Genomic DNA, 18,045 nt, shown 5'->3' with positions numbered 1-18,045 from the left:
AATTTCTATCTAGCAGGTGTCGTTCTCCACATAGTGTATTGTATGCTCCAGTCGCATTGGACGTTAACAAGGTCTCCACAACCCTATACAACGACCCCTCTAGTCCGAGACGAACATTATGAGCTCGGAGTAGTTCAAAGATGTCTTCTCCAATGTTTATTTTGACACCATATTGGCACGCGTAGATTAGGAGATCAACGAGGGCACCCAAAGAATAAGTGGCTCCTCTAGGCAGTCTTTTTCTCAACAGTCCCCTCAGGGCAACTTGCCGATCAATTCCACATTTTGGAATGTAATTCATTTTTTCGATTTCGTTTTACGTTCTGGAAAAGGAAGGTGTATGCAATAGGTCTAGAGTTTTTTCCATTATATTATATCGAAGAAATTTTACGAGGGGTAAGGATTGACGAACTCGATAGAGAAGGAGCTAATCTAGAGTGCCTATATAAACGTGTATCAAATGTGTAATCATTTCAATCATGGCAGCTCAGTTAATCATTCACACTGATTTTTTGAATAAAGTCATGCAGCAGAATCGCGCTACTATACGTACGGCAACATCAAAGCAAATCAATATTCTAGTTGAGATTGTTTTCAATATGCTAAATTCTAAAAATATTCCACTAAGTACAAAGGAGGTCAACAATTTACGTCCAATTCATGGCACTTTGGTGCAACTTTCGAGGACAAACAATATTGAGAGTGCACGAAAAATACTATTTAAGCTATCGAAAACTCAGTTGTCTTCTTTTATTATTCCCTCACTTGTCGCTGCAAAGCTACACTAATGAAGTTGATACGCAAGTATCATGTTATTCCTTATGAAAACGGATTCGCCCTAGAGTCTGCGAAGCGGTTCCTAGAAACTATCCTATCGAACACTAGCCTGGATGCCAGTACGAAATGCCGATTCTATCAAGACATGCTTTACCGTATACGCAATCATAGTGATATGCCTATTGTCAATGACGAAATGATGTCAATTGTGCGTGAAAACTATAATCTACACACCGCACTAGCTACATCGCATGAAACGATGGAAGAAGATGTGGTAAAGAAGAAAGAAGAAGAAGAAGCGGTGATGATGAAAAAAGAGGAGGAGGATTTTACAAAGTCGGAGCCTACTATCGAAGAAACGTTTGGCGAGTATAAGCAGCATGAGATCAAACCAAAGGCACTCAAAAAGGAACTAAAGGATGAAAAATTTTTGCCGTATACGACTACAGTTCCCGTAAAGAAGGAAATCTTGCCACCAAAAGTCGTTCAAGACACCCCACAGCCCCCGAAAATTGCTCAAACAGTGTCAGAATCACGCAATTTTGGACCAATGCACAATTATCGTGGGTTTCCCGACTATCGTTATGTACCCTACAAGGCTCCCATGAAGAAAAGACGTGTTTCACAAACACCAAATAGAGGAGTGAAGAGAAAGGCTGAGGATGACGGTCCAGAAGAGGGAAGGAAACGAGGAAAGTGGGATATTTCATCGATAAATGGTTTAAAAAAGGAGAACGTAAACGTCTAGTCGTCGAGGAAGAAGAATAAGAAGAAGAATGGAGTAAAGAAAGAAGATGGAGACATCAAACCCAAGAAAAAGGAGGTGGAGCCATAGTTGTACGGAATGCGATTTTTCAGTTTCCGGAATCCGGAACCGGAATGAGATTTTTTTATTTCCGGAATCCGGAATCCGGAATGAGATTTTTTTATTTCCGGAATCCGGAATCCGGAACCGGAATGAGATTTTACATTTTCCGGAATACGGAATCCGGAATACGGAATGACGAAAAAACCCGGAATTCCGGAATTTCTCGGAATCAGGAATCCGGAATGATTCGATAAATTTGCAAGGCCAAGTCATTTTTTCGTGTGTTTTTAATGATATATAAAGTTTTAAAAAAAGAATTAATGCAGTTGTCTTTAAAACTCAAAAAAATTTTTAAAATTTAAACTTCAGGATTCCGGAAAAAAAATTCAAAAAACCGGAATCCGGAATCGGAATGAAAATGTTCATTTTCCGGAATCCGGAACCGGAACCGGAATGTCAAAAAAAACCCGGAATTCCGGAATCCGGAATTTCCGGAATCCGAATTCTGGACAACTATGGGTGGAGCATAAGGGGGAGGACTACCGTATAATCAAGAAAGAGATTAAGTCAGAAGACGTCAAACCGGTCAAGAAAGAGATTAAGTCAGAAGACGTCAGGCCTGTCAAGAGCGAGATCAAGTATGAAGAGGGCAAACCTACCGTTAAGACTGAGACTTTTGTTAAACCTATTGTTAGACGTAAGATTAAAAAATATCCGAAACGTCAAAACGAAAAACGCACAATAAGACGTGAGGCTAACAATAAAAGCAATATTCACCTACCCCGTCAGTCCAAAATCTCCAAAAAACGCGAAATCAGTTTTGATTGTGTATGTGTTAAAACTTCAAATTCTTGTCAAGGCCCGAAGGACCTTTTTCAATTATGAACCTTTTTCTCTCAAACATTTTTCTGACATTTTTTCTACTTTTCATCGAAAATGTAAACACTTTTGATGAATTTTCAGAATTTCTTCTAATATCTGATAATTTCTTTTAATATCAATCATAGTCCAAAAAGCAAAACAAATTTCAAAAAATTCGAAAAATTTTGAATTTCGAAATTCGAAATTCTAAGATTAAATTGAGCAATCCTCAAGACTTGCTTGGCCTTAATTTCAGTCAATTAGAGTTTGCCGGTCTATTAGAGTAACGATCGATGTTAATTTTCAAAAAAAGATTCAAAAATATATTAAAACGATTTTTTCAATAATCTCTCTATACCCCTCTTACCTCTACATCTTCCGAATAGCAGAATACATAAAAATTAATAAGAATTCTAGAAAAATCAGTAATATAATAATAATATTTCGACGGTCTATTCCGATAAGACGTCTTGAATGCTGAATAAATAAAATGGAGGAGAAGAAGGGGGTGGACGGAGGACGGTCTCCCTCTTTTTCTCTTTTTCTCCTCTATTCATATGATATATCGTATTACTCATTTAACCCTTTGTTTGATACTTGTGTGCCGACTCTAACGTTTTTCTTTTGTTCTACCGATAAGAAAGTATAATAGCTTTAAAGAAAGAAGAGGGGTTTCTATACGATTGTGTTCGCTGTTGTAATAACGCGAAAGGCATCTCCTTCGCCTGATGCTATATAAAAAATAAAAACGTTTTCATGAGAAAATTCATTTAAAAAAATTCTTAAACAATTGATGGAGTTTTGTTCAAAAACAACAAAACATTTGAATCTGTCTCATTTATGATTCTGATGGCTTCGAGTGTTTCGGTGGAGGCTGGGCTGCTTGTGGTTGTTGTTCATTTGGGCGGATGCTCGCACTCGCTGTTAGCACAAAGGTGTTCCGGATAACGTAACTTTCTGCATGTTCGGATGGTGTGTGCGCCGGTTTTCTGGCCGAGACATTTGATACATCTATTAGATTCCTGGATCTTCCGGAATTTTTGCAATTTGGAGCCCTTGAGAGAGAGAGAGAGAGAGAATGAGAGATAGATTGAGAATAGGAAGGTCGAATTGCACCAATGTGTGATTCGGTGGTATCTTTTATTCCTTTATTAAGACATAAAATGAGAACTGAAGGTTACATATATATATACACAAGAAGACCGGTTTATAATCGGTGATTTAATTAGTGAAGAATTCCATTCCGCATTGGACTTTGATGTCGCGATCGGTAGAGATCAGACAATCTCTACAATCTTCTCGCATTCGATGTTGGCGCAGGGGGTGTTCCGGATAACGCAACTTTCTACATGTTCGGATGGTGTGTGCGCTGGTTTTCTGGCCGAGACATTTGATACATCTATTAGATTCCTGGATCTTCCGGATTTTTTGCAATGTTGCAGTTCTCTTCCTTGTGTTCGGTTAAGGTGCAAAAGAAGCATTCTCGTGTCGGGAGTTGACGATTTGCCCTTCTGGCTTGCTGAAGTAGTTGCTGAGTTGCGACCTGCTTGGCATCACTCATAATAACATCTGTGTACGAGGGAGGGGTAGAGATAGAGATTAGGAAGGTCGATGCACCAATCATACATGGAATGAGAACAGATGGATACATATATATATATATATATATACAAGAAGACCGGTTGAAATCGATGATTTAATTAGTGAATTCGAATTCCATTTCGCATTAGACGTTGAGGTCACAAGTCGGTAGAAATCAACGGTAGAGATTGTCTTATCTCTACAAAACATGCATACTTGTCACGGGCCGGGCCGGGCCAAAATCAGGAAAAAACACAGCCGGTTTTGAAACAGTTTTTGAAACATTTTTGAAAATTTGATGTTTTTTTGGAAATTTTTTGAGTAGTAAGTAAAGAATTTTTATGGCATTTCCTCAAAAAAGGCCTGCAAGGCCTACCTGTCTGAAAAAAGGCCTGCAAGGCCTACCTGTAATTCATCGTACTGTAAAATACGAGCTTGCGCCTGCTCCGTATTCTATATTTCTGTCTGTTTTAGGAACATTCTTGATGTAGATTGCAATCTTTATTTCCCGGTATAGGAAAGAGAGCGACTTGGGCAGTCACCCTCTTCCACCAGTGTCTCCAATATAAAGTGAATGTAAAGAGAAATGTGTCCGCCTACCCGTGGTTGTTTACACTCCCGCCGGGCAGGTGGTAATAATCTTCTCAATCGAGAGATAGAACCCGAGGAAAAGGAGAAAGAGACAGGACGGAAATTGACCTGTGACAGTACCCTTGTTCATAATCCCCAGGTAAGTACCTGTTGCACCTGTTTACCTGTTCACCTGATTACCTATAATCAAGAACTCTCCGAATATCCCCCCCCCCCCCCTTACCATATCCCCTACCGTACCCCTACCGTACACCTGTATACCGTACACCTGTTAATTAAAACTACCGTACGCCTATTATAAAAAAAGGAAAATTTTTTTGGGAATTATAATTGTAATGATTAATTACCAATATTACGTTTTACATCAGAGCAACCCAACATACGACCTACCACCACGGCACCTAACAGAACAAAATGAATATAATGAGCATTTTAGGCTCTGCCTCCAAAAATACCTCTCGCTCTCTTTCTCTGGGTCTCTATTTTTCTTTATCTCTCGTTTCATCTTTTTTTCTCTAACTCTCTCATTTTCTATCTCTTTCGCTAAATATGTCAAATCAAGTGACATCATCTTGATTAATTACCCCCTAGAAGAGCCTCGCTCAATGCGCTGAAACCGCGGGTACCAACTTGATTAATTACCATCCCGGGTGTCTTCAAAAGAATTGACCCATGAAAATGGGTCCCTCAAAAGCCGATCCCTCACAATTGGAGAACCGCATAAAGCCCCAAGAAGCCGGATTGGGTGCGATAAGATCTTGATTGATCTTGATTAATTGCCCCCCGCCCCCAAGAAGCTCCTCTTTCTCTACATCTCTCACTTTCTATCGATATTTTTCTCATTGCGCCATGGAGCCAACGGAGCATCTGTTGGCACAAACATTGCACATTACCACAACTGAGAATAAAAAATAGTATTGAGAATAGTGACTTACCAAGTTCTTGATGTGTTTCAGTAGAATTTCGTATCTCTTGAGCAGCAGACTTGTTTCGACAATCTCGGCACAAATTGAACACAAGGGTAGCGTCCTTGAAAATATAATAGTGTTCAAGTTTGGCTTTTCCAGCAGAAGGGAACTCTACTTGTTGGCATTTTCTCTCGAGATAATCCAATCTTTTTTGATTCTCAGAGAGCAAAGAATTAGCGGCAGCCATGAAGACGACAAAAGGTTAAAATGAGAAGAACAGGTCTGAAAAGATGGGGGCGGAGCTATTAATGAGCAGCGGCATCAAGTATCCAAACCCATCAAGGCATCAAACTCGGCAACAACAACACAGTATACGTCCAATTCATCGAATCCAAGGAGCCAATGATTTTGAGCGATCCGGAGTTGATCAAGAAGATTCCACTGGTCGAGAGAGCTATCAACGCTTATGTAAGTAGTTATTCCTATCACTAAGTTCTCAAATCCTGATATTGCAGAATCCGGACTGGGAGACCACCGACACAATTGTGAAGACTCCACTGGTCATTCCGTATGCTCAGAGAGGCGGAAAATTTGTGTTGGACAACATGTTGAACATGGGATGCGAGGAGTTTCTTCTCTGCTTCGATTACGGAATAATCAAATGGCTCTGTGACAATATTCGAATTTATTGACTCAATAAATTGTTTTCAATTTTGAACCTGTTGTTTGTGTTCTTGATAACCGTGGAAGTGAAAATCCTTTTTCCGAAAGTCGGAATTGAAAAAAGCCCGAAAGACGGAAGCTGAAAACTAAAAGTCGGAGTACCGTGCAACATTGATTCCCACTTGTCTCACATAACCAAATGAATAGCTGCTCGATCGTAACCAAGTTTCCCAGAGCACCGCGCGTTACAACGCGCTCATTCGAACAATTGCATCTGGCAGACTGTACACAAGGGGAGGAAAGATCAGTCATCTTATTTTATTCAACTCATTCAACACCGATACTTTCAAATCACATATCTTGTACTCTCTATTCATAGTCTCATCTGCATTCTTTACCCGGTACTGCCCATTTTCCTCAACTTTCGCTCATCGCTGATAACTTAGGACGGAACTTACTTCTGATGCGAAAAGGAGGAAATGGTGGTTTAAATGTGATAAGAATCGATAATGTTCTTCAAAAAAATTAATTGAGTCTATCAAGAATTACCCTTGGGAGAGACGAATCCGCACTTTGATGATAGCCCGTGAAGAAGGAGTTTCGAGATGGAAAGTTTTGAAAAAGAAATAATTCTGTTTTTTGATACTTTTTATGAAATTTCTCCCGCGTCTACCGTGAATAAACACAGCCCATAGGTAAGACTACTCGCAGCATAACTGACCGAGTCTTACAGGATCCGACACAAGAAAGAATGGTGGGGGAAGTCATAAAGAAAAGAAAGAATTCTGTTTTTTGATACTTTTTATGAAATTTCTGATATATTCTAGCCCGGGAGGATTCAATCCCACGTCTACCGTGAATAAACACAGCCCATAGGTAAGACTACTTGCAGCGTAACTGACCGAGTCTTACAGGATCCGACACAAGAAAGAATGGTGGGGGAAGTCATAAAGAAAAGAAAGAATTCTGTTTTTTGATACTTTTTATGAAATTTCTGATATATTCTAGCCCGGGAGGATTCAATCCCACGTCTACCGTGAATAAACACAGCCCATAGGTAAGACTACTTGCAGCATAACTGACCGAGTCTTACAGGATCCGACACAAGAAAGAATGGTGGGGGAAGTCAATAGAAACAAAAGAATTTTGTTTTTTGATACTTTTTATGAAATTTTTGATATATTCTAGCCCGGGAGGATTCAATCCCGCGTCTACCGTGAATAAACACAGCCCATAGATAAGACTACTCGCAGCATAACTGACCGAGTCTTACAGGATCCGGCACAAGAAAGAATGGTGGGGGAAGTCATAAAGAAAAGAAAGAATTCTGTTTTTTGATACTTTTTATGAAATTTCTGATATATTCTAGCCCGGGAGGATTCAATCCCGCGTCTATCGTGAATAAACACAGCCCATAGGTAAGACTACTCGCAGCATAACTGACCGAGTCTTACAGGATCCGGCACAAGAAAGAATGGTGGGGGAAGTCATAAAGAAAAGAAAGAATTCTGTTTTTTGATACTTTTTATGAAATTTCTGATATATTCTAGCCCGGGAGGATTCAATCCCGCGTCTATCGTGAATAAACACAGCCCATAGATAAGACTACTCGCAGCGTAACTGACCGAGTCTTACAGGATCCGACACAAGAAAGAATGGTGGGGGAAGTCATAAAGAAAAGAAAGAATTCTGTTTTTTGGTACTTTTTATGAAATTTTTGATATATTCTAGCCCGGGAGGATTCAATCCCGCGTCTACCGTGAATAAACACAGCCCATAGGTAAGACTACTCGCAGCGTAACTGACCGAGTCTTACAGGATCCGACACAAGAAAGAATGGTGGGGGAAGTCATAAAGAAAAGAAATAATTCTGTTTTTTGATACTTTTTATGAAATTTCTGATATATTCTAGCCCGGGAGGATTCAATCCCGCGTCTACCGTGAATAAACACAGCCCATAGATAAGACTACTCGCAGCGTAACTGACCGAGTCTTACAGGATCCGACACAAGAAAGAAAGGTGGGGGAAGTCATAAAGAAAAGAAAGAATTCTGTTTTTTGATACTTTTTATGAAATTTCTGATATATTCTAACCCGGGAGGATTCAATCCCACGTCTACCGTGAATAAACACAGCCCATAGGTAAGACTACTTGCAGCGTAACTGACCGAGTCTTACAGGATCCGACACAAGAAAGAATGGTGGGGGAAGTCATAAAGAAAAGAAAGAATTCTGTTTTTTGATACTTTTTATGAAATTTCTGATATATTCTAACCCGGGAGGATTCAATCCCACGTCTACCGTGAATAAACACAGCCCATAGGTAAGACTACTTGCAGCGTAACTGACCGAGTCTTACAGGATCCGACACAAGAAAGAATGGTGGGGGAAGTCATAAAGAAAAGAAAGAATTCTGTTTTTTGATACTTTTTATGAAATTTCTGATATATTCTAGCCCGGGAGGATTCAATCCCGCGTCCACCGTGAATAAACACAGCCCATAGGTAAGACTACTTGCAGCGTGACTGACCGAGTCTTACAGGATCCGACACAAGAAAGAATGGTGGGGGAAGTCATAAAGAAAAGAAAGAATTCTGTTTTTTGATACTTTTTATGAAATTTCTGATTTTTTCGAACCCGGGAGGAAGGACCCATTGTTACTCACGTGATTCCTTTGTCCATTCCAATTGTTGAACAGTTTTTGTTCTGCAGCCGTGTACGGTCCTGGGGGCGTTGTGGTGCTTCTCGACTGGAAACTAAAATATAAGTATGTGAATTTAAAAGCTCGCATGAAGAGGTAACTTGAGAGAGAAAGTAAAAGGGGTATAGGGAACACAGGTAGATCAAATGCAATTAAAACTAAGAGAGCTCAAAAAAAGAGGACTGCTCGGTGAGGGAATGAAAGGGACGACTGACTGTATTCCACCAGTCTGACCTCATAAGGACTAGGGGGCGTGTCTTATTCGCCATCACCTATTAGATTTCCCAGAACGATAAGTGACAGGTGTGAGTGTTTGTGGCAGAAAACACCAATAAGAACACATGCCGGTATCTTCACGTTTGTAATTGTTGACCTCCACGTTCACATCTTGACCGTTCAAGATTCTCAGAGAGAAATTTGATCAGGTTCCAAGTTGTGAGGATGATTGATACGGTTTTTTCCGAAATCCCCTATTTTTAATGACTGATAATATAGTGAATTGAGCTTCAAGTTCATATTCGGAGATTAGAACAATTTGTCCAAGAGATGTCAAAGTTTGAAATGAGCAACCATGTAATGACGATAAGTTTCCCAGAAAACAGTATTCGCAGTAGTTGTTAGATGTTTGAATGGAGGGTGTGAGCTTGGATCATAATAATGAATGTGAGGAAGTAGTCCCGCCGTGTTCCTTTTGTTATTTTCAGCCACAAACACTCACACCTGTCACTTATCTTCCTGAGAAATCTAATAGATGACATATCGATCGAGCAAAAACGAATCTCATGCAGACAGGTGTGAACGAGGCCCGTGTTCTCTTTGTTCTTCACTTATCTCCATGGGAAATCTAATAGGTGATGACGAATAAGACACGCCCCCTAGTTCTTATGAGGTCAGACTGGTGGAATACAGTCAGTCGTCCCTTTCATTCCCTCACCGAGCAGTCCTCTTTTTTTGAGCTCTCTTAGTTTTAATTGCATTTGATCTACCTGTGTTCCCTATACCCCTTTTACTTTCTCTCTCAAGTTACCTCTTCATGCGAGCTTTTCAAATTCACATACTTATATTTTAGTTTCCAGTCGAGAAGCACCACAACGCCCCCAGGACCGTACACGGCTGCAGAACAAAAACTGTTCAACAATTGGAATGGACAAAGGAATCACGTGAGTAACAATGGGTCCTTCCTCCCGGGCTAGAATATATCAGAAATTTCATAAAAAGTATCAAAAAACAGAATTCTTTCTTTTCTTTATGACTTCCCCCACCATTCTTTCTTGTGTCGGATCCTGTAAGACTCGGTCAGTTACGCTGCGAGTAGTCTTATCTATGGGCTGTGTTTATTCACGGTAGACGCGGGAGAAATTTCATAAAAAGTATCAAAAAACAGAATTCTTTCTTTTCTTTATGACTTCCCCCACCATTCTTTCTTGTGTCGGATCCTGTAAGACTCGGTCAGTTACGCTGCGAGTAGTCTTATCTATGGGCTGTGTTTATTCACGGTAGACGCGGGATTGAATCCTCCCGGGCTAGAATATATCAGAAATTTCATAAAAAGTATCAAAAAACAGAATTATTTCTTTTCTTTATGACTTCCCCCACCATTCTTTCTTGTGTCGGATCCTGTAAGACTCGGTCAGTTACGCTGCGAGTAGTCTTACCTATGGGCTGTGTTTATTCACGGTAGACGCGGGATTGAATCCTCCCGGGCTAGAATATATCAAAAATTTCATAAAAAGTATCAAAAAACAGAATTATTTCTTTTCTTTATGACTTCCCCCACCATTCTTTCTTGTGTCGGATCCTGTAAGACTCGGTCAGTTACGCTGCGAGTAGTCTTACCTATGGGCTGTGTTTATTCACGGTAGACGCGGGATTGAATCCTCCCGGGCTAGAATATATCAAAAATTTCATAAAAAGTATCAAAAAACAGAATTCTTTCTTTTCTTTATGACTTCCCCCACCATTCTTTCTTGTGTCGGATCCTGTAAGACTCGGTCAGTTACGCTGCGAGTAGTCTTATCTATGGGCTGTGTTTATTCACGGTAGACGCGGGAGAAATTTCATAAAAAGTATCAAAAAACAGAATTCTTTCTTTTCTTTATGACTTCCCCCACCATTCTTTCTTGTGTCGGATCCTGTAAGACTCGGTCAGTTACGCTGCGAGTAGTCTTACCTATGGGCTGTGTTTATTCACGGTAGACGTGGGATTGAATCCTCCCGGGCTAGAATATATCAAAAATTTCATAAAAAGTACCAAAAAACCGAATTCTTTCTTTTCTTTATGACTTCCCCCACCATTCTTTCTTGTGTCGGATCCTGTAAGACTCGGTCAGTTACGCTGCAAGTAGTCTTACCTATGGGCTGTGTTTATTCACGGTAGACGTGGGATTGAATCCTCCCGGGCTAGAATATATCAGAAATTTCATAAAAAGTATCAAAAAACAGAATTCTTTCTTTTCTTTATGACTTCCCCCACCATTCTTTCTTGTGTCGGATCCTGTAAGACTCGGTCAGTTACGCTGCGAGTAGTCTTACCTATGGGCTGTGTTTATTCACGGTAGACGCGGGATTGTATCCTCCCGGGCTAGAATATATCAAAAATTTCATAAAAAGTACCAAAAAACAGAATTCTTTCTTTTCTTTATGACTTCCCCCACCATTCTTTCTTGTGTCGGATCCTGTAAGACTCGGTCAGTTACGCTGCAAGTAGTCTTACCTATGGGCTGTGTTTATTCACGGTAGACGTGGGATTGAATCCTCCCGGGCTAGAATATATCAGAAATTTCATAAAAAGTATCAAAAAACAGAATTCTTTCTTTTCTTTATGACTTCCCCCACCATTCTTTCTTGTGTCGGATCCTGTAAGACTCGGTCAGTTACGCTGCAAGTAGTCTTACCTATGGGCTGTGTTTATTCACGGTAGACGTGGGATTGAATCCTCCCGGGCTAGAATATATCAGAAATTTCATAAAAAGTATCAAAAAACAGAATTCTTTCTTTTCTTTATGACTTCCCCCACCATTCTTTCTTGTGTCGGATCCTGTAAGACTCGGTCAGTTACGCTGCAAGTAGTCTTACCTATGGGCTGTGTTTATTCACGGTAGACGTGGGATTGAATCCTCCCGGGCTAGAATATATCAGAAATTTCATAAAAAGTATCAAAAAACAGAATTCTTTCTTTTCTTTATGACTTCCCCCACCATTCTTTCTTGTGTCGGATCCTGTAAGACTCGGTCAGTTACGCTGCGAGTAGTCTTACCTATGGGCTGTGTTTATTCACGGTAGACGCGGGAGAAATTTCATAAAAAGTATCAAAAAACAGAATTATTTCTTTTTCAAAACTTTCCATCTCGAAACTCCTTCTTCACGGGCTATCATCAAAGTGCGGATTCGTCTCTCCCAAGGGTAATTCTTGATAGACTCAATTAATTTTTTTGAAGAACATTATCGATTCTTATCACATTTAAACCACCATTTCCTCCTTTTCGCATCAGAAGTAAGTTCCGTCCTAAGTTATCAGCGATGAGCGAAAGTTGAGGAAAATGGGCAGTACCGGGTAAAGAATGCAGATGAGACTATGAATAGAGAGTACAAGATATGTGATTTGAAAGTATCGGTGTTGAATGAGTTGAATAAAATAAGATGACTGATCTTTCCTCCCCTTGTGTACAGTCTGCCAGATGCAATTGTTCGAATGAGCGCGTTGTAACGCGCGGTGCTCTGGGAAACTTGGTTACGATCGAGCAGCTATTCATTTGGTTATGTGAGACAAGTGGGAATCAATGTTGCACGGTACTCCGACTTTTAATTTTCAGCTTCCGTCTTTCGGGCTTTTTTCAATTCCGACTTTCGGAAAAAGGATTTTCACTTCCACGGTTATCAAGAACACAAACAACAGGTTCAAAATTGAAAACAATTTATTGAGTCAATAAATTCGAATATTGTCACAGAGCCATTTGATTATTCCGTAATCGAAGCAGAGAAGAAAGTCCTCGCATCCCATGTTCAACATGTTGTCCAACACAAATTTTCCGCCTCTCTGAGCATACGGAATGACCAGTGGAGTCTTCACAATTGTGTCGGTGGTCTCCCAGTCCGGATTCTGCAATATCAGGATTTGAGAACTTAGTGATAGGAATAACTACTTACATAAGCGTTGATAGCTCTCTCGACCAGTGGAATCTTCTTGATCAACTCCGGATCGCTCAAAATCATTGGCTCCTTGGATTCGATGAATTGGACGTATACTGTGTTGTTGTTGCCGAGTTTGATGCCTTGATGGGTTTGGATACTTGATGCCGCTGCTCATTAATAGCTCCGCCCCCATCTTTTCAGACCTGTTCTTCTCATTTTAACCTTTTGTCGTCTTCATGGCTGCCGCTAATTCTTTGCTCTCTGAGAATCAAAAAAGATTGGATTATCTCGAGAGAAAATGCCAACAAGTAGAGTTCCCTTCTGCTGGAAAAGCCAAACTTGAACACTATTATATTTTCAAGGACGCTACCCTTGTGTTCAATTTGTGCCGAGATTGTCGAAACAAGTCTGCTGCTCAAGAGATACGAAATTCTACTGAAACACATCAAGAACTTGGTAAGTCACTATTCTCAATACTATTTTTTATTCTCAGTTGTGGTAATGTGCAATGTTTGTGCCAACAGATGCTCCGTTGGCTCCATGGCGCAATGAGAAAAATATCGATAGAAAGTGAGAGATGTAGAGAAAGAGGAGCTTCTTGGGGGCGGGGGGCAATTAATCAAGATCAATCAAGATCTTATCGCACCCAATCCGGCTTCTTGGGGCTTTATGCGGTTCTCCAATTGTGAGGGATCGGCTTTTGAGGGACCCATTTTCATGGGTCAATTCTTTTGAAGACACCCGGGATGGTAATTAATCAAGTTGGTACCCGCGGTTTCAGCGCATTGAGCGAGGCTCTTCTAGGGGGTAATTAATCAAGATGATGTCACTTGATTTGACATATTTAGCGAAAGAGATAGAAAATGAGAGAGTTAGAGAAAAAAAGATGAAACGAGAGATAAAGAAAAATAGAGACCCAGAGAAAGAGAGCGAGAGGTATTTTTGGAGGCAGAGCCTAAAATGCTCATTATATTCATTTTGTTCTGTTAGGTGCCGTGGTGGTAGGTCGTATGTTGGGTTGCTCTGATGTAAAACGTAATATTGGTAATTAATCATTACAATTATAATTCCCAAAAAAATTTTCCTTTTTTTATAATAGGCGTACGGTAGTTTTAATTAACAGGTGTACGGTATACAGGTGTACGGTAGGGGTACGGTAGGGGATATGGTAAGGGGGGGGGGATATTCGGAGAGTTCTTGATTATAGGTAATCAGGTGAACAGGTAAACAGGTGCAACAGGTACTTACCTGGGGATTATGAACAAGGGTACTGTCACAGGTCAATTTCCGTCCTGTCTCTTTCTCCTTTTCCTCGGGTTCTATCTCTCGATTGAGAAGATTATTACCACCTGCCCGGCGGGAGTGTAAGCAACCACGGGTAGGCGGACACATTTCTCTTTACATTCACTTTATATTGGAGACACTGGTGGAAGAGGGTGACTGCCCAAGTCGCTCTCTTTCCTATACCGGGAAATAAAGATTGCAATCTACATCAAGAATGCTCCTAAAACAGACAGAAATATAGAATACGGAGCAGGCGCAAGCTCGTATTTTACAGTACGATGAATTACAGGTAGGCCTTGCAGGCCTTTTTTCAGACAGGTAGGCCTTGCAGGCCTTTTTTGAGGAAATGCCATAAAAATCTTTCGGAAAAACGGTACCATAAAAATCCTTTACTTACTACCTTTTTGAAAAAAAAGAAGTTTTCGAAGAAAACTTCAAAATTCAATAAAAAGGTAAATATGTATGATGATTTAAGCATTTTTACTCTAAATTTTAGAAACATTTCAGAAAATTGTGTTACAAAATGAATACACATTTTTGAATCCGGGCCGACGGGCCGGGCCGGGCCGAGAGAAATTTCGGCCCGGCCCGGCCCGATTTTTGACAAGTATGAAAACATGCAATTGGTCTCGGCTTTTATATGGTTTTCTGTTCGAGGAGAGACTCAGTGAAACATAAATTTTCCGATATTTCATCACGTGTTGGTGATAAAAATAGGAAACAAAAGGAAAGGGGTTGGAGTTTTATAGCCGCAAGTGATGAAAGGGCTTGCAAAAATATGATAATACTGAAAAAAAGTCAAAAGTAAGCGGAGACACCTAAAAATTGTCAACTACACGGTCTCCCAAAGTCCGAGTAAGAACTGCAAGGAAATTTTCGATCTCCCCTCACGAAACGAAAAATTTGAGAAATTTGCAGGTCTAAAAGTTAATTTTTTTAATTTTTAGCGTAAAGCTAAAGATGAAAGAGTCACTTCAATAAAGGTTAATGTGATGAATACATCAAAGAAAAACAATTATTTTTCTAAAAACCATGATATCAAGTCTTTTGAGTGTTGTATTTGATAATTTTTTAAAGAAAACACCACTTTCAACTGAAACTTTTTTGCCGAATTCTCGACTTCAAACTGTATCCAGCTCTTCATTTCTTGACGTTTCCATCTCAATTATAGCTCAAAAAATCCGCAATAAAAAGATCTTCATTTCTGATGGATGGGTCACTTTTTTGCAGAATAAGTTTCGAGAAATAATGAAAAAACTGATTTCTCAGGCCAAAACTTCGATCTGTATCAGCGCCTTTATTTTTGCTCCAAAAATAGTTTTCTTTTTTCCGGAATGTTGCTTTTGCCTTTCTCGTTTTTTGTAATGGACAATTTTCACTTTTTATCTCCTTTAATGTTCGTAATTTAAATAAAATCAAAATTTTTAGTTGAAAAATTAATTAAAAATTTTTTTTGACTACTGTAGCGCGCGGCCTTTGCGCTCCACTGAGAACTTTCGCTTGCAGTTGTTTTTCGGGGTTTGGGAGACTGTGAACTATGAAAATAATCTGCTGAAAATTTTATTTATTTTTGTAGAATGCACCTGAAGATGCTCAGAAACTGTTGTAATTTTTAGAAAATGAAATTAGTATTGGGTGAAATGACTGAAAATCTCAGTTTTCTGAAAATCGGTTTTTCTGTATTAAAAAAGTCAATTTCTGAACAAAATTCTTGTTTTCTGGCTCATTTAATAGAGAATTTAATTTTCTACCATTCTGATAGATGGGTTTTTTTTTGGAGTATTGGGAGAAGTAGTTTCGGAATGTGTACAGAATGAGAAGAGAAAAATGCTCGCAATTATTTGGAGAGCTCTTGTGCTTTTTCACAACTGATTATTTGTAATTTTGAAAAAAGATTACGATGTTGCATGAATTTATTTATTTAAAAAAACATGAAATTAAACGAAGAAGAAGTCGTCGAAGTGGATGGGTGTTCCATCTCCTCCCCTTTTTTGCTTCAGTTCACGATTCTTCGGTTTTCTGAATATTTGATGGTTAGTTATTTAGGTGACACCAAAATAACTCACTTGTCTAGTTTTTCATTGAAGGAGAAGTTGACCTTGAATCCCATGTCAGCAATTCCATTGGTTGAAGACAGAAGAGTGTGGACCGTCCTGAAAATTCAAAAAGTAAAGAGAAAGGTACAATAATTATTATAAAACTCACTCCGGCTCAATCTCGCTTGACCATCACGTTTCCATAGTGTAAGTCGCGGTGGCAGCACTAAGATTCTCCTTCTGGTGTCATCACTGAAATTCAATATTTTTTTAATTGAAAAATATAGGAGCAGTTGCGACAAATATATTTCAATTTTTATAACATTTGGATTTCTAGGCCATGGAGCTTAGATAATTATACGGAGTTTAAACTAATCAAAAGTATCGGACATAGTAAATATTGCCAAAAAACAGCAAAAACAACGGAATTTGGACGGTGGACTAACTTTTTCAAAATTTGGATTTCTAGGCCACCAAATTATTTTTTGAAATTCAACTTTTTTCAAAGCTCTTTTCAACCCTAGCGTTTCTCCGGATAGTTTTTTACTAGAACCGCCAGTGCAAAACGAAACAACTGAGTCACAATACATTACCGGCCAAGAAATCATTCTTATATATAAAAGACAAGTGGTGTTTGTCTGTTTGTCTGAGGCACTGTCCGCAGCGGGTTTGGAAAGAGAAGAGAAACTGAGCCAGCGGGCAAAACCGAACTGTCGTGCTTTGGACAGCGACAGCCGCTTTAGACCACTCGGCCAAGCGGGCACATTTGAGAGAAGGTGGCCACGTGAATGAGGAGAGGCCAGCCGACTGAATCGCCGAAGGCGAGGCAGATAGGCTGGTATTTCATATTTTTCCTTTTTTTAGTTGAAATTGTCTGAGAGTGTGTCATAGTAAAACTAACTGTGCCACAAAATAACTTATTATGGAATCAAAAAGACCAAGATTGCAGAAGCCCGTGAGTCTAAGAACTTTCCGTGGCCTAGAAACACAAATCATAAAAATACGGCCATGACACTGGCCACTTAAATTTTTTACAAAAAAATGGGTTTTTGTACTCAGAAACCCTGAAAAAAACCTCAAAATGCCATTTTTCATCTCTGAAAACTCTTGAAATACCGAGTGGTCAGTTCCCTGGCCGAACTTTTTCTATTTTTTTCTAGGCCACGCTATTTTTATTAAAGTGATGTATTTTACTAAAAAAAAATAGCCTGACAATACTAAGAACAGGTTTAACGTTAAAAATAATTGCGAAACGGACGTGAAAGAATTTTCCGTGGCCTAGAAACACAAAAACAAAATATTCGGCCACCACAGAGCACTGAACACTTTTGAGCATTCCTCGGGGTAAAAAATTTGTATTTTTGGGTATTTTTAGGGGTTTTCGAGTATTATTAAATGATTATATCTACATATTTCAAAGCATTTTCCTAAATTCTCAAAACTCCATTTAAAAGCTTAATAAACAAAACATACCTTCCAGTCCATTTATAATTCAATAAAAATCAAGAACATTCATTCTATAAAAAAGGGAGAGCGACAATCCAACGACGCTCAAAGGAGGAAATATGAATAAACATGCAAATGGTCTCGGATTTTATATGGTTTTCTGTTCGAGGAGAGACTTAGAGAAACATAAATTTTCTGATATTTCATCACCTTTTGGTAATAAAAATAGGAAACAAAAGGAAAGGGGTTGGAGTTTTA

At 39.3% G+C, this 18,045-nt stretch overlaps 4 protein-coding genes across 4 annotated transcripts; 2 read left to right on the top strand and 2 right to left on the bottom strand.

The window, feature by feature from the left end:
• Nucleotides 1-787: 787 nt before the first annotated feature.
• Nucleotides 788-1,525, top strand: GCK72_003086 (uncharacterized protein; the record flags this gene model as incomplete). The annotated part of the gene is made up of 1 exon (XM_053723805.1): nucleotides 788-1,525. One exon carries the CDS (start codon nucleotides 788-790, stop codon nucleotides 1,523-1,525), a length of 738 nt encoding a protein of 245 aa, XP_053592450.1.
• Nucleotides 1,526-3,848: 2,323 nt separating this feature from the next.
• On the bottom strand, nucleotides 3,849-5,773 carry GCK72_003085 (uncharacterized protein; the record flags this gene model as incomplete). Its single annotated transcript, XM_053723804.1, has 2 exons — nucleotides 3,849-4,015; nucleotides 5,554-5,773. 2 exons carry the CDS (start codon nucleotides 5,771-5,773, stop codon nucleotides 3,849-3,851), a joined length of 387 nt encoding a protein of 128 aa, XP_053592449.1.
• A 155-nt stretch (nucleotides 5,774-5,928) lies between these two features.
• GCK72_003084 (uncharacterized protein) lies at nucleotides 5,929-6,218 on the top strand (the record flags this gene model as incomplete). The annotated part of the gene is made up of 2 exons (XM_053723803.1): nucleotides 5,929-5,994; nucleotides 6,042-6,218. The coding sequence occupies 2 exons, from the start codon at nucleotides 5,929-5,931 to the stop codon at nucleotides 6,216-6,218; spliced, it is 243 nt and encodes an 80-aa protein (XP_053592448.1).
• Nucleotides 6,219-12,812: 6,594 nt separating this feature from the next.
• GCK72_003083 (uncharacterized protein) lies at nucleotides 12,813-13,102 on the bottom strand (the record flags this gene model as incomplete). The annotated part of the gene is made up of 2 exons (XM_003099191.2): nucleotides 12,813-12,989; nucleotides 13,037-13,102. The coding sequence occupies 2 exons, from the start codon at nucleotides 13,100-13,102 to the stop codon at nucleotides 12,813-12,815; spliced, it is 243 nt and encodes an 80-aa protein (XP_003099239.2).
• Nucleotides 13,103-18,045: the final 4,943 nt, after the last annotated feature.

This window comes from Caenorhabditis remanei, chromosome I, assembly GCF_010183535.1.
Source record: "Caenorhabditis remanei strain PX506 chromosome I, whole genome shotgun sequence".
Taxonomy (NCBI): domain Eukaryota; kingdom Metazoa; phylum Nematoda; class Chromadorea; order Rhabditida; family Rhabditidae; genus Caenorhabditis; species Caenorhabditis remanei.
The sequence above is the reverse complement of the archived record's forward strand: the minus strand, read 5'-3'. Positions and strand labels throughout refer to the sequence as shown.